Consider the following 16765-nt stretch of genomic DNA (forward strand, 5'->3'; position numbering starts at 1 on the left):
ACTCGCCTGATTGAAACAGTCAACATATACACCCCCGGCCCCTTCAACAGATATCTTTATATTCTTCTATACAACATGTAAAATATGTAGACATTTCTTCATCATATCAAAATCATATCATGTTAATACCAAAATCAATAAAGCGTCATTCTCCATGTGAAATTTCATTAGATTTTCTAAGCTTTGTTTTCCATTTCAATGGGGATAGATGGGGGGGTGATATGATTTTTTTGAAGTGTTTCCTTTTTTGCAGTCAGATACATGTACCAAGGAATACTTCTGCATAGTATTATGTAATGTTCATGATTCCATAAATTCCCCCCTTTTCAGGATAATGACATGACTGATATCAATTATTAATTATTATTAATTGAAAGCACTGACTGGTAAAGTCATGTTCATTATTTAACATAAGATGGCATCATAGGGACTTTATATCATAATTGGGGAGGGGAGATGCTTGGACAAAATATGACATCATATAATAAAACATTATCTTCTTTATATAAAATCTGTATTTCTGCTTGCTTAGCTGCAGCAGCTTTGATGTATTTTGGTCAAACTTTCACTTCCATGTTTCTATATTTTTTGCTCTCTTGAAAAATATCGAGGTGAAGTTCCCCTTGTGCTGTCTACAATTGCCTAATGCAAAGTGCAGAGCTGCCAACCTGAACAAGAACATTTCAGTATTTTTAAAGCTGAAAATCAGTATTTTGGCGAGGAAATCAGTATTTTCAAAGAAATACCATAGGACAACACATAAAACTGAAAGTTGAGAAATCAGTATTTTGCATGAAACCATCAATATTCTTCTCATTTTTCAGTACTAAATATTGAAAATCAGTAATACTTGGCAGCTCTGACAGTAGAAGTCTTTTCTCTTTTTTTCTTTTTTATTTATTGATTCCAGTATTTTTCCCTTTAATATCTTTAACTTCCTTCTGATTTACTTATAAATATTCCTGTTGATGGTCTGGTAGTAAATTTTTTAAATACGTAATATGCAAATGTGATAGATAATTAATATCATTGTTAATGGAATGAGGCATATCTAGCTATACTTTTCAATGATTGCCGAATGTTTTACCCCACCCCCCTCCTCACTGCATTTTTGTTCCAATTCTCTTTTCATTTCTTCTTGCCTCTGATCTGCCCCTCCCACCCTCTCCATCTCTCTCGCCAAAATCGCCCTTTCCCTCTGCGTGTATATCTCAAACCCTCCCCCACTCTTTTTATCACATTCACCTCTACTTGAACTTCACCATCTCAAAATCAATGTTTGTTTTTTCATTCTAGTTCCAACCACTACTTTTATCATGTGACAAAATCACACTATTTCTAATGCCCCTTGCATAGAAGAAGCAGAAAGCACAATAGACAAACTCTCAGACGGATGTTTCAATTTCAACATATGTATCATAATTCCTTTTATTGCCATAAAAACATAATTTTTCATGAATAGTGTTTTCATACCTGTCAATATAACAAATATACAACTTGTTTGTCATCATTAATATACATAGTTACATAGCATAACATGTAAGTAGACAATTAACTGAAATATAATATATGCTTGAGTTTGAACTTTGGACATCTTGACCAATCAAGAGCATCCATCAAAGCACTTTTTTTTAAATGTTTATTTATTTCATTAAAAAACATTATAGAACTCCAGGATCCTTTCCAATCGTAAGTTTATCTGTATGCTTGATTGCACATACCGAGTCACCGATCATTGTGATCCGGCCTAAATTCAACTCTACAATTAACCACCAAGCTCCAGTTTACAGTGCTGAGAATGCAATATTTAATGGAAGCTCACAGAACAAATTCTTGCATTGATCATTAATAAACACTTCTTGCATTAATCATTAAACAATATTTGCATTGATCATCAATAAAATACAAGTTTGACAAAAAAATCCTTTCATAAAAAAATCAGTATTTTAGGAGGGGGTGGAGTTAAATGTACGGTAATCTCAATAATTTTCTTTCAAAAACACATATTTAAGAACCAGAGTATTTGCAGACAATTGCAAGATTTTGAATGATCTCAAACACTTGATTTCTTGCAGGTGTGTCAAACAATAACTGCATGCACATGCAAAGTGAAGTCGAGGGCCATTGAGTTATGCAATCCCCCTACTCATCATTCAACTCTTAATATGACCCATATATCATATATGGTTCATTAAAATAACATTCAAGTCAATTTTCAAGGCACTTAAAATGAGACTTTACACATGTCAACAATGTACTTAATTTAATATCTATCGCATAAGTACTTTATTCATGCAAGTTTTAGAACTGAAAAAAAAAATAATAACTTCAGAAAATGGCTGGTATAGCACAGATACAGTACAGTTGTGATTGATTTGTTAATTTGTTTTTCTTTAATTTATTTCTCTCCTTTTTTTTTCTTTTGGAATAAAAGATCAGTCCATGTGTCAGTATCAAACCAGATACTGACACATGGACCCGTTGCAGAAAGAGTTGCAATCGATCGCAACTCTAAAAATCATGCGCAACTTGATTTTCAACAATCAACTGCGCGCATTTTGGACTTGCGATTGATTTTTTGACTTGCGTTTAAACGCAACTCTTTCTGCAACGGACCCCAGACTAGCCTGCATAAATCATGTTACCATACCTTTGCATTGCAGAGAAATGACCCCTGCCATTCTCAGGCATGTAATGATACAGGTTGTTGTGTATACCGATGCCCTACCAGCTATGTCGCACCACGTCACATGATTCAGAAACAGCTAACCCTGCATTTACGATACCCCCCCCTACATACTCCCCACCCTCAGCTACATGTACATCAGCTGATCAATTTCATCATGTTGATTGTTGAACCAGGGTTGTTGGCCAACAGTAGGCAGTGAGGAACTCATAAAAGCCAGGAAGACAAATTCTTTAACAATGCATGCCAAAAACATTGTAAATGATAAGTAGGGTTTTGTGCAGAATTGTAATGCAATGTCACCTTTGGCCTGCCATTATTATGAAGGCATTGTAAACACATGCCTGGAATATACACTGTAATTTACATTGAATACATTTGTACATCATGTACATTTCACAATGATCTCCTGGTGCTGTTTACATACCTCCAATGTTGATATTTGTATACAAATACATTAAAGGCAATATCATTAAGTAAATACATGTAAATGGGTCTTAGCTCAGCAAACAAATCTTATATGGATATATGCACAATAATGACAAGGGCAAAAAGGTAGAAAATTGAAACTCTTGACGAAAGTCATGTATGTACACGTATGTAATGATCACATTGTACTGTCAATTGTCATGTATGAAAACAAATCAAAGTGATAAAACACATGAATAAGCTTAATACTGAACATTAACTGGCCATTGTTGTCAGACTAATTACAACATGCCTGTAAATCTACATTTACTTCATGCACATACAAAAAAAAGTTTCACCAAAAGGGGCCATTCCATAATTCTCTTTTTAACATTTTCAGATTGATGTTCACAACATAGCCAAAAGGGAGCTCTAAGGCAGTCAAAGATTAAATTTTATCAAAAACTACTATGAAACTCTGAGGGAAATCTAAGAAGTTGGCAGACTTGTCCCCTCCTTGCAATTTTCATCTCCTATTTAGCTGCTTGGAACAACCACAATGCTTGAAGCTGTGCAGGACTTGTGGGGGTTTTTTTCACCTCATTCTCTATTTTGTTTCTTTCATTCATACTTCAATCTTTCTCCCACAAAAACATCAGCAATGTGAAGTTTATTAAAACAGGGAAAGCAGTCTTCTTGATCAATCACTAGGAAAGGCAGATATGACCCCATCTAGAAAATGCCAAATATCAGACTTGCAAGTATCCTTGAGAATATGTTTTGGTAACATACAAAAGAATTAAACTCATACACACATATCTCATAACAGCACAGTTTTCTGATAATGAACAAGTAGATGACACAGTTTCTACTTTTGAAAATCAAAAGCACCGCTTCCCACCAGTTCTCATTCAAAACTGCCAGGAAAATGTAATTACCCATACAAAGCACACTAAGCACAGGTATATAATATAATTGAAGACATTTACCATTTACATGTATTTGTTTAGGGGTTGAATTCCCCCCTCCGCCCCACCTGACAAAGGAACAGATACTGCAATTATACCAATTTCTTGGGGCATAAAAACAAAAACATTAAAGAAAGCAAGAAAAATAACCATGATTTCCATAATCAATAAATGGAACTGAAAAAAAAAATTATATAACATACCCGGTACTGCATGTTAAAATAAAAAGTCTACATGTAAATACGAGGTTACTACTACAATAATCACATGATACAATACTGTCATTTCAGGAAGTCTAACATAAAAATAAAACAATTATTATTGTACTGAGTAGGAAAAAAAGATAACAAACTTTCACTTTGTTTAATCCCTTCAATTTCAATGATTACAAAGTACACTCTTTACATGTATTTGATTTTATTCTTGGATGTAATAAAAAGTTGAACTGGTTTCCAGTCATATAGTACTGATGATAAAATTGACCACATTCTGGTGAAAAAAAAAGATTGGTTTTGAGTAGTGACAAATTCCAAGCCCATGACACATTTCCTGTTTACGATCAATAAGGTTAATGATTTCAAAATTCTAAATCTGTTTCAGGAAGCAGTTAACTGAGGTCAAAATTTCATTTCAAATTTTCATAAAAAATCATAATTTACAACCTTAACACCCAAATATCATTTGACAAAAACACTGGTATTGTCAAGATATATATACCAAGCATACAAATATACATGGAAGGCTTGAATGAAGCAATGAGTTACCTTTGTATAACATGCAAATGCTTTATATATATATTTGTTGATATGAAACAGTACAATATCATGTTTGGACGAATCAATATACAATCCTTAAGCACTTGGAGAGCTTTATCCAAAGCCCATATTTATTTTGTATTCTTATATATTTTATCAAGGCATACACAAAGGATTATCAAAACATCTCCAGTCCACATATCCTATACTTTTCTTACATGATCACTTTTCCAAGTTGGTGATTGAAAAACTGATACTTTGTAGAATCAGCCACAGTTTTGAAATGATAGGGAGGTATGCATGTAGGGACTGTCCTCAACATCAGAGACACACAAGACTTGTATTTCAGTACTTGCTTCAAAACGTATCTCTTGATGCTGTCCAAAATTTGTCAAAGTAAAAAGCAATACTGAAGACCAGATCCTGATTTGAATAAATTGAGGGTCCATCAAACTGATCTGCAATCGATTCCCAGATGCCTTCCGGCTCAAGACAGATTGTTCAGCTGAAAAGTTCCAGACTTTTTCGACTTCCACTTTTCACAACTTTAAGCAGTCCACAAACATTCTTGACATCCCTGAAGCAGCAGCGGTTTGCCATTCCATTTAATCAGAACAATCCACTCGACATTGTTCATCTTCTGTATTCCATTCATTCAAACGGTTACTGCCTCGTAATTTCCTCCAAATAGAAAACTCTGAACCATCATCAAGGCTCCAGCCTTGTCCATTTCATCCAAAAAGAAAACTCAGGAGAACCATTCAAACGGCTTCCAGCTGCGTTCATTTCCTCCACATAGAAAACGACAGCCAAACCAGAAGACAACCGAGCAGAGCTTCAGGGCCTCTATTGCACATGAACCCTTTTTTTCCACAATAGTTCGGCAGACATCCACTCAACATCGGTTGAAAAGGTATACCACAAACTCGTAAGTGGCCATGATGATGGCAGTGTTGGGGATCTGTCGGATGAGATGTGTGCCGAGACCGCCATACAGCCCTCTGTATCTCTCTTCCTTGAAGACTGTCATTAACGTCTGGAAAAATGTCCTGTACTTGTCCCCTTCTTGCCTTAATCTTGTCCTTGCAACCTCTGTAACAAAATAATACCAATGCAGAAGATGATAGTAAGGATATTAGTTAAACACTACATGTACAGCATATGCAACATTTTTATAGCACTTAACACATTGTTTCTACCTTGTACATGTAAGTGCTGAATACTATCTGTTTTATAACACTAAGCATCAATTATGTTTTTCATGGCCAAAAGTATACAAAGCACACATGACATTGGTTCTCTAAGACATGATCTCTTTTTGTAATACCATTTCAATCACTCCTATCTTGTCAACTATTCATTAGCCAAGCTTCCATTTCTAGTGCTCTGATGTAAAACCGACAATTCTTTTTAGAGGGGAGGGGGGGGGTGGCTGAATCACCATGACCCATAAATCCCTGTAACAATTTCACAACAAAAACGTAATATGATATGCTGGCTACCATCACAATCAAAGACATCAAGCTTACCATGAGGATAGGCCAATGTCGAGGCAATGGTCTTGGACGTGGCGGCTGCTCCCATGAAACAGACAAAGTCCCAGGGTCTGCGGTCACTGGAAGTACTGTAGTTCTGAGTCTGGATGAGCTGCTTGATCTTCTCATAGATGACAAAGTGGATCATGGTTTCTGAAAGCCCGGCATAGGAGGCGGTGACGCCCCTGTAGAAGCCTCGGAGACCCTCTGATTGGTAGACATGTCTTGCACACTTGAGCATGTTGTTATATGCTGGCCCCTTCCTGTTAGAGACAGAAACACAATATGTTGCAAGAAATGTGAAATATCTGCAAATTATGATACATATATAGGATTGTAAGACATTAACTTGAAAATACAAGTGGAGTACCTCAGCATTTCAATTTGGAAAACTCTTGGGATAATCAATAAATAATCGAAAATTATATATTCCCAATCAATAATTATATTGAATCAATTGCATATTTGAAATTACTTGTAAAGACTGTAGATTGATGTGAGGACCTACACATAAATCAAGTTGTGACTGAGTGACAGGTTTTAAATAGAATTAAATTTTTTATTCAATGTCCATTATTACTTGAGCAGCAACCTATAGCATGAGGTTTTAGTTGATGACATCACAATGGGGAATGACAAAAAGATATGTACCTTTCATCTAATTGCATCCTTGTTTTCACCATCCAGATGGGATTTGTTAATGTGCATGAGATGAAACCTGTAAGAGAGAAAAAATGCATTAATTGTAATAATCATCTTCTTCCATTCTTGACAAAATGCACAAGAAAGAATAATCAATTCACTCACTATGCCTAATTGCATCACATCATATTCTTTCATTTGGTGGCAAAACTGTCGAAGCAAAAATAATCACCAACACCTTAAAATGGCAATGTGATCACTGTCCCTTCATACAAATTGGCAACTTCAAAAACTCTCGGCAATTGCACATTTTCTTCCAGTATCATTTGGCTCATATCTTTTTCATTCATACCTGCATGTATACATTAGTGTAAATTTTCCTGGTTTCTGCTTGAACTCATTTCAATACTTTTACCACAACCGGCATTTATGTTCAATGTTTACATGTACATGCATGTTTTCTGTCTCGTACTAGCTGGCTATTTTTTTTTTCTTACCTGCCGAACCAGCAGATAGGAGATGTACCATGGATGACTCGGGTGTCAGGTGGGAGTTTAGGAAGCTCTTGGTGTTGGCGTAAGCACCAAAGTAGATGGCTCTGCATGAAGATACAATGAGAGGAATTGAAATCATTATTCATGATGCAAAGTGGACTATAGATGAGCATACATTGTATGTGATGAATGCAATTCTGCAGCAGATATTGATTTACTTTCATGGTCTATCACGGTCATTTTGCAATTACAGTTAAACTTGCATGCTGATCCCAGCAAACAGGTTATTTTGTGAACCTTTCATAGAAAGGTATATGTACCATAATAAAGTATAACTTGTTAAAATGGCAATCACCTGCATAAAGGACCACCTGTTTTAAACAAAAGAAAGCATGATTTTGCTCAATTAGTGTCCCTCACTTAAATGTGTATTATAGGAACCTAATCCAATGCTTTGCATCTGCTCATAGAGAATTTTACTTATCATCATCTCCTTTGAGCACTTTTGACAGATTTTACCATGGTAAGGTTTAAGGCAATTGGAACCATATTTGACATGAGCAATTAACATGACTTAAAATAAAACTTGCAGCATTGGTGCAAACTGCAAACCCACATGAAACATACGATCTCAATTAAAAGATTTTCTCATTTCACTCTGAAACAAAACAACTTTTTTATCAAATTTTTCTATCAAAAGTTTGGAAAGTTCAACCATACTTGTATTAAGTTTGGGAATGAAACCTCAAATGGGAAAAACAAGTGCAAATAAAAACTGGACTTTGTCTACACAGTGTAAAAACATCCTTTGATTTCAGAGATAAACAAGTCAAAGAAAATTTACACTTAAATTACATGTACTTATATTAAAGTTATCAATGGCTTAAGTGCTATCAGACTGGCAGTAATAATCAGAATTAATCATTTACTTGCAAATGTCGCAACTGCCACCCCCCCCCCACCACTATAGTTTGCAGTTTGCTGACACACTCTCCTTATCAGCAACAACCACATGTAATATTGTCTGAACTCTCAGACTAGTAAAAACATACTGAATGTGCACTCAAAACCAAATACCTTTATAGAGACATGCTGCTCTTTGCATTAAAATACATGTAGAGTCAAGTTAAGTGTCAAGTTTGAGTCTGTGCCAGCAGACTAATTACAAGTGTGAGCTGGCAAGTGTGTATCAATAGATAGCTCTCCCACCCATACAGCGTTTGTCATGATGCGTAATGGAAGAAAACCCCATGCCTGCCTACACGCTGGCAAGGTGATTTTCATGTACCTACACAGCTTGGGGACACTGCCCAGCCAGCGCACATCTCGCATAGAACCTTATTGTTTTCAACAGGGAACTGTGCTAGTTGGAATTCCCTTCATGCACTGTATGCATGCCATGGGTTTTCAACCAAGCTTTCTGCATGAGTGCACAGATTAAAAAACTGGCCAATCAATAGAAAACTATTTTGAGGGTAGGCCTGCATGGATTACCAGATAAAATTGCATAATGTTTTGGGGGTGAACTGAATGAGGTCCATAAACATGTGAACATACATGTGCATTTGAAACAAGCAATGTTGTCACTGTGCATTTATGTTGCTCCATAGAGGAAAAAGAGGGCCCTCTCTGCATGGACCTACTAGCATTTGCTAGTAGGTCCATGCTCTCTGCTTCCTTGGTTCCATGTACAGATGTACATTCCATGAAGTACATGACTATAGTACATGTATATATGACAGTCATGATGGAATATTACAATGATGCTGACATACACAAAGAGAGGGGATGAAGAGAAAGCAGCAAGAGAGAAGGGAGACCGGACCAAGAAAGAGGAGAGTGAATCAAAAGTTTTGTGTAATGGAATACAGTGCATGACACAATGCATGCTAGAACAAGGCCTAGGCCTACATGAGTCATGGCATGGAAAATAATGAACAGATCAGTTACAATGTATATATAAATAATGGCAGAATAATGAGCCAGAAAGGGAATATAATTATACAAAATATTTCATGCAGGCCTATAATCAAAGCAGCAACACATCCTTGGCATAATGCTGCTAGAGATAAAAGGGGAGTGTTGGGACAGATATTTTTAACAACTAATATTCGACCTCGATTTTGGAGACTTAACTTCAATTTTATTTTTCCAGACTATTCCTTTAGATATCACACTGACCTACATGGACTATAGAACAAGAATGATCCAGTTCAGACAAGAATTACATTTATATGCCAGTTTGGCTTTTTTACTTCCAGAGAACCATCTATTGGTGTATTTATTCCTTTTCACAAATTATGGATCCATTGTACAGTGTAAATACAAGCCTTGGATTTATTTATGGACACTTATGATACCAACACACAATAGAGGTCAAATCCAGTTATTTATGAGCTAGCAAGGAAATTTTCTTTCCTGCTTCACTCAGTAGGTGCAATGTACAAGACGATAAGCAAAACAAAATTCTTGCCAACTTCAGCTAAATTAACGTACATGTAAAACATACAATGGACTTCTGTGCAATACATGGACACTATTTTAGTGTACATGTTCACCTTCATTGCATGTACCACGGATTTGCATTGTATTCTTGACTCGTCCTTACATGTTTAATAAAGGAAAGGCATGTGAGTCGATGCCATCCAAAGTTGGAAAATAACTGAATCGCATTGTAAAATAACTATGAATCATAAGAATAAGCTTGTTACGTGTCAAATACTGTAAAGACAGTTTTGGGGGTTTTTTCCCTGAAAAATTATGGTAAGGCCAAAAAAAGGACACAGAAATGGAAAATATAAAAATCAAGAGCTGTTTATGTGTCAAATAACAAATATTTTCTTTGACCTGAAAATTAACTGGTAAAGCCAGATAATCCAATAGGCCCAATAACAACAAAAAACTTGTATTCCTATTCATCATAGTAGCACGCACACAAGTTGTGATACACAGGCTTTATATTACTACAGGTCAGTGGCTAGCTGGGTCAGCGGATAATAAAAGCTGAAATGCCCTGAACCTGGTATCAAGTAAACAAATTCTGAAGTACATGTACAGGGCTAATCACTTTGGGAAAGAAAGGGTCAATGGCAACAAGACATAACAATGGTTTATTTTTAGTTTTACAAAATGGGACAAGATAACAACCATTTCATGTAAAGGGGTAGGCCTATTGCAAAACAAACACAATTAGGTCCAAAAGAATACATGTAGTGATAATTGTTACATTTGAATACATTTCCTGATTTGTTTACACCAAAACAAACTGATTTTCTCTGGTTTAATTGATTAACTAATTGATTATAAGTCTGCAGATCATATTGAAAAATTAACTGCATTTAGCAAATATTTCTTGCAAAACTGTCTACACAGTTTAGGCCAGGGCAGTTCCGACACAGACTAATATAAACAGACATAATTTGCCAAATGGAGGGAGGGGTGAATGAATAGAGGCTAAACAGGCGGACATTCATTATTGGCAAGTTCCTGCCTTGAATGAGACATTACCATAGAGATTCCCTCTGATATCCAAAAAGCTATTTCTGACTCTACATTGCACGTAAATGTAAGATTTGCATTTCCTTCATCTTGGCCAGGGAATTAAACATGGCTTAGAAATCTTTGCCCAGCCCTAGAATGTCTTTTCAGATTGCTGATAATCAATGTGGACCAGTACTACCTTGAACACAATGGCTAATAACATCACATTCAATCTTATCTAAGTAAGAAGATAAACAAAGCCAAGAAATTGAATCATGGTCAATAATGTTATGGAAGATTTAGGCCTAAGCACAAGTCCAACTGTTTGCACAAAGAAAATATATACAGCCCAAATTTGCTCTTCACTCCTGCTGAGAATGTACTTTTCATCCAACAATAGAAAATAAATCATATTAAAATAATAAAAGTCTGAGCATGTAGCAAGGCTTTTATAATGAGTTTAAGGTTGTCCACAGACAATTGGATGACAAATGGATCTCCCTCTGATTTTTAAATTTTACATTAACTTAAAAACAATACTATTACCGCCTACCAGAACTACCAAAGCAAAACAAAGCCATTACATTGTATCCATGTTTTAGAAAGTAAATATGAAACTTAAAAGCTTGTACAATCATTAGGCGGTTTCAGACTGCCTCGAAGTTCGCCAGTTCCAGGTATTCTCTGATCGGGAAATTTACCCCGATCAGAAAATACCAGGTATTTTGGTAATGTGAAAGCAAACTACGCGTAATCTCCCTGAAAGAAAATACCCGCTAAATAGTAGGTACTTGGCGAAATTACGAGAGCTTTCTCGGGGATTTATCCAAGGTCGCAGGTATTTTGGCGATGTGAAAGCAAATTACGGGAACTTTTAGCCCAGAGTGCCGTTGGTCGTCGTTGGGCGCGGGAGCTGTGGGTGGCTGCTGGGCTAGTGATTTTGAATCTCGCGCCTTGCCTGCTTATCAGACCATACTGCGCATGCTCGTAACTTCAGGAACTTATCCCGAAGGGTATGTTTCAGGGCGGTGTGAATGCAGGAATAATTAACGGGTATTTTTCAGCCTAAAAAAGTTCTCGTAATTTAACGGGGATTCTTGTGATCGAGGCGGTTTGAAACCACCTATTGAGCAAGCAGCTTGTAACAAGAGTAGAGCTCACAGGATACTGATAGGAGTTGGACTTTGTGCAAGGTCAAAGATCAAGAAGCTCAAAATGCAGACCTGGATTGGAGGGTGCATTCACTTGATTTTTTCCAACACTGGAATCACAAGCACGAATCACAAATCAAGACACAAACAAACACAGTTACTCTAAGAATGTGTTCGTTCATGGTCTGTAGAACAATATCATGTTACGTTTTAAACTATAGAAGTTTACAAGAGTTAAAGATGACTGTCATCATATTAGGTTTCAATATGTATTTGTATATCTGTACATGGATATAAGCTGCTTTTTAGTATACATTGCAGTGTCAGGTTTTATCTCTGTTGTTATTATTATTATTGTTAAAATCATTGATATATTTTCATTTGTTTTTTTATTCAATAAAACACATTAAAAAATGAATGTTTTCGTTCGCATCTCCCTTTTAAAGCCCAATGTGGAGTAGCCTACTGATAGAATAATTGAGATCTCTATTGCGTTCCACTAATTTTCAATACCCATGGTTTGAGGAAATCCCTTATAAAACTAGTCTATTCAGTGTTCAGGATTTTGAAAGGCCTTTTTAAAGATTGAAAAATATCCCTTGAGAGCAAGTTGTCAATTGAACACTGCCTTAAAAGTCTCCTTCAATAAGGTAACAATCATAAACACAACTGCACAGGAGGTATTTTGAACTATAAATACCTTTCAAGAGGAGGGATATGACTGACCTATCAACCATCACGGAAAAAAAATGAAAATCAATGTAGTATTTCACACAGTGATTTGTTGAGGAATTTAACAAACTGTAATAGGCTCTTGAAATCCATGCCTCGGATTGGCTTAAAGCAAATTTGTGGGTAGAAACTGCAGAATGGCATCATCTAATGCTCTGTGGGTCAGCCTTACTACGTTATATATGTACATGTATCCTTGTATACATGGCCTGGGACATTGGCAAATGTTATCAGATGTAGGACAGATTTTTCACCTTTCATATTGTGGCAGGGGCCCTGAAACTCTAGTTGGATTTGGTCCAACTTTAACATAGCAAGCTCTTCCAAAAGCAAAGAGGGAGGGGAAATTTAACTTCCACATCCATCGACCAATACCACGACCTAACTACATGAGTTTCATAATTGTAACACTCAGTTTATCTTTTCCAAACATGTGACAAATAATAGCTGGGTCACTGACAAGCATTTCCTTTCATTGTACACTGTCTACAGTGTACATGACCTGGTCTCTAAATTTTCATTCCACCTTATCCAAGAAAATACATGTAAATGCACTTTCAAAATGATTTTCATGAGCTGGTGCACTTTGAAATCTAAATAACACAGGGTTCTCTTGAAGAGCTAACAGTACATGTATATTGGCTTTATGAAATATTGTTTACCATAAGTTCTTCATTGATCAATTTTTATTTGTACATGTACATGAAAGTTAAGCTTTGTAATCAGATCGAACCATGTGAATATGCAGAATATTTCATGGAGTTTCCATTTTTATTTTTTTATAGATTTCGAGACAAACTGCTATTAAAGGCAGAAATCATGAATAAATTTGCTATTAGGCCCTAGACCATAACAGATCAAATAAAAACTTAACCATGGTGGAAATAATTTGCTAATTTCTCAACTGAGAGTACAATCTCTGACCCACATGATAATCTCAAAAGAACCCTATCTTCAAGTTTGGATATCTTTGTGAAGCAAACTTTTACAAGGCAAGCATCTACAGGAAAAAAAAAACGTATATTTGCGTCATAACAGTATAATTTGATTGGACATTTATTGTGCAGGGAATGAAATGATGATTAACATTGCATCATATTGCAATATATGTGCGTATTGCGTGACCTTTAATACTACATACATGGTTTCACAGGCCTGGATGCTAACATCCATAAATATGAATAAACAAGGAGCAATTATGCTGCCCTTGTAGTTGTAATTACCATGTATGACTTCAATTTCTTGTGGTTATCATGATTTTAGACCCAGGACAAATTAATGTTGAGCATGCCTACCTGGATGGGGCGACACCGACAAGAGTTGGTCCAAGGCCTTTGAATAATGCTGTTGCTCCTTCTGCTTCGATTATTTGTCTGCAATAAAAGATTGCCAAGGGAGAACAATGATAAAACCAGATTAATCAAAGTTTCAAATCCAAGTGTGTTCAAGCTACTTTCATACTTTCAAGATTACTGGCTTGATTCTCTTAACTCTTGTTGACACTTGAAACAAAGAAATTATTAAATTGCATAATATAATCATATCAAACATAGAATTTGTATCATTGCTTTTGTATTGTTGTTTAAATCACATTCTGGTAAAGTCAACTACATGTAAGTTATAAACTTTACCAAAGACAAAATTTTGAAACAAGGACTAATTTACCTACTACTAACAAAGTTTGACGACTCAAACTTGGCCACAGTACCATTGTAAATTATCCAGCTGTCCTCTCTATCTTTATTTCAAAAAGCACAGAGCGAAGAGTTAAATGTGTTGATAACACTTTCAAAAGAATAAATGCAGTATCCATTTGTTATATGACTAGATTACAAGATACAATGACTGCATTGCAATAACTGAATTCATAAAATGTGATTCAATGTCAAGTCTAGACTATTTTTTACTTACTTGATACATTTTACTATGCTAGCTGTTCTTCTTCCGCAATCTTCAACGTGAATAATGCTGCCTCCTGTGGATACAGATATGCCATTAACGGGAAGCTGTTTGAACGCAGTGGTGGAGGACTGCAATCTGGTTTTCACAATTTCTAGAGGGCAGGTTATGACAGCTCCAACAGTGCCACCAACCCTGTAATAGAAAGAAAAATATGAATTACTTCTAAGTACAAAAAAAGGGGGAAAGTCATAACTAAAACCGCATTAATCTTGAACAGTTCATACAGCATGATGTTAATTTAAAGGGATTCAAACCACGGCATGCTGCTGAGCTGTGATTTCCTTTCTATTTTCACTTTGATCTTTCATGATTAGGTATGATCAAGCACATATTTCTCATCATCATCATCACCATCAGCAGCAGCATCATCATCATCATCCATCATCAAGACATGATCACCATCATCATTACCATCATCAGACATCACCATCATCATCCCTCATCACCATCAATTACCATTACCATCATCCCCATCATCATCAACATCATCAGACATCATTACCATTATAACTAGCCTATTTATACCAACATTATCCAGCATCATCATCATCATCAGGCATCATCACCACCGACATCATCATCGACATCACCATCATCATAATTACCATCATCATCACCACCATCATCATCATCATCCATCAACACAACACTCAACAACAGCATCAGATATCAGCACTAGGCACTAGTAGTACCCCAGGCCAGCATGCCCAGGCCAGGGACCGGCACCATCAATCATCTCATTTAATCTCCACTTATTTTTCAATTTCTTCCATCAATCGTTTGCGCACAAGCAGCAACTAGATTTAGTTTAAATAAAATATGGCTCTAACCTGCAACCCTTCTTTAGACTAGAGTTCCGCTGTATTCATAAGAAAGCCGTAGCCTCAGCATAAGTTCATACAGCAGCTAGAGCATGAAGCAGCCGCGCTGACCGGGCCAGCTAGCCTTCCCGCGCCCGGGCAGGCTCCCGCAGACCTCCAGCAAAGCGCTGCCCTCAATCCCCATACTCACCCTCCTGCGACTACATGAGTCATGTGTGGAGAAATGGTTGGTCGATGCATCGTTTCAGTTTCAGGCATAAGATCCAACTTTCCGATAAGTACCGTATTCCTCCAGTTTTCTCCTACAGATCAACTCCAGTCTATTCCCGATAAAGACGTCTGATGTCTGTGCAGAATATTTTTACAGTGGTAAAGACAGTTCGAATGATTACCGTAACACTAATTTCGTAATATTAGTCCTAAAAAGTATTTGCGTGTACAAGTGCCATGCATGAGTGTGTTGTAAAATTACATACAGATATTGTATTAGCTCAATGGATGTTTTGATCTTCACAAAAAGTTCACACAAGCACGTGGGGGAAAAATTCCGTCGCGCTGATTGGACAATCGTCAGCTACATGCACAAGGTTAGCTGCGATCACGCGGGCACGGGCATCTGATTGGTCAAAGCAATGCTTCAGCTATGTCGAGGTAGTGAACTTTTCCTTCATGTTCGCGGTTGAATTAAGTAGGACGGGTCATTCATGATTTGTTTACAAACATGAATGAGTAAAGTCGTTGAAGACTTCGACTACGAGCGCGAAGAAATCGCTCTAGCTCTCAATCGCAAAAAAAATTACTGATGTAGAGCTGAGATGTTTTACTTGTCTGTTTTGAGGGTCGTGTTTTATAAACAAATTAATTGACAGTGATGGCTAATTACCAAGGGATGCGCTTACACGTGATCTTAATTTTAGCTTGGTCCTTGACCCTGTTCAACGATCAACAGGCTGTTGTTTGTTGGTCGGTTCCATTTTAAAAAGTTTGTTTAGTTGGTTATTTTTTATGATTTTTTTTCAACGTGGATTCCAAAACTTTTTCTTGACAGTCACATGGACTCAAAATATTAAATTTCATCCGACATGGGGATGACTTGGGAAACCATCCTGTGAATGTGTATGTTTCCAAGGG

The 16765-nt window shown here is 36.5% G+C and overlaps 1 protein-coding gene across 1 annotated transcript; it reads right to left on the bottom strand.

The window, feature by feature from the left end:
* Positions 1-3697: 3697 nt before the first annotated feature.
* Positions 3698-16082, bottom strand: LOC121427328 (solute carrier family 25 member 36-A-like). The gene is made up of 7 exons (XM_041623670.1): positions 15825-16082; positions 14763-14945; positions 14147-14224; positions 7492-7592; positions 7004-7070; positions 6347-6615; positions 3698-5909 (listed from the first exon to the last, which is right to left on the bottom strand). The coding sequence occupies exons 1-7, from the start codon at positions 15890-15892 to the stop codon at positions 5713-5715; spliced, it is 963 nt and encodes a 320-aa protein (XP_041479604.1). The 5' UTR covers positions 15893-16082; the 3' UTR covers positions 3698-5712.
* Positions 16083-16765: the final 683 nt, after the last annotated feature.

Source organism: Lytechinus variegatus, chromosome 14, assembly GCF_018143015.1.
Source record: "Lytechinus variegatus isolate NC3 chromosome 14, Lvar_3.0, whole genome shotgun sequence".
Classification (NCBI taxonomy): Eukaryota; Metazoa; Echinodermata; class Echinoidea; order Temnopleuroida; family Toxopneustidae; genus Lytechinus; species Lytechinus variegatus.

Excerpts from the sequence above, each read along its gene's own strand:
- LOC121427328 (XM_041623670.1), bottom strand. The coding sequence starts at position 15,892 with ATGCCTGAAACTGAAACGATGCATCGACCAACCATTTCTCCACACATG. Across the intron at positions 7,593-14,146 it reads GTCGGTGTCGCCCCATCCAG|AGCCATCTACTTTGGTGCTT; the intron begins GTAGGCATGCTC and ends ATCTTCATGCAG. Across the intron at positions 7,071-7,491 it reads CCTATCTGCTGGTTCGGCAG|GTTTCATCTCATGCACATTA; the intron begins GTAAGAAAAAAA and ends TCTCTCTTACAG.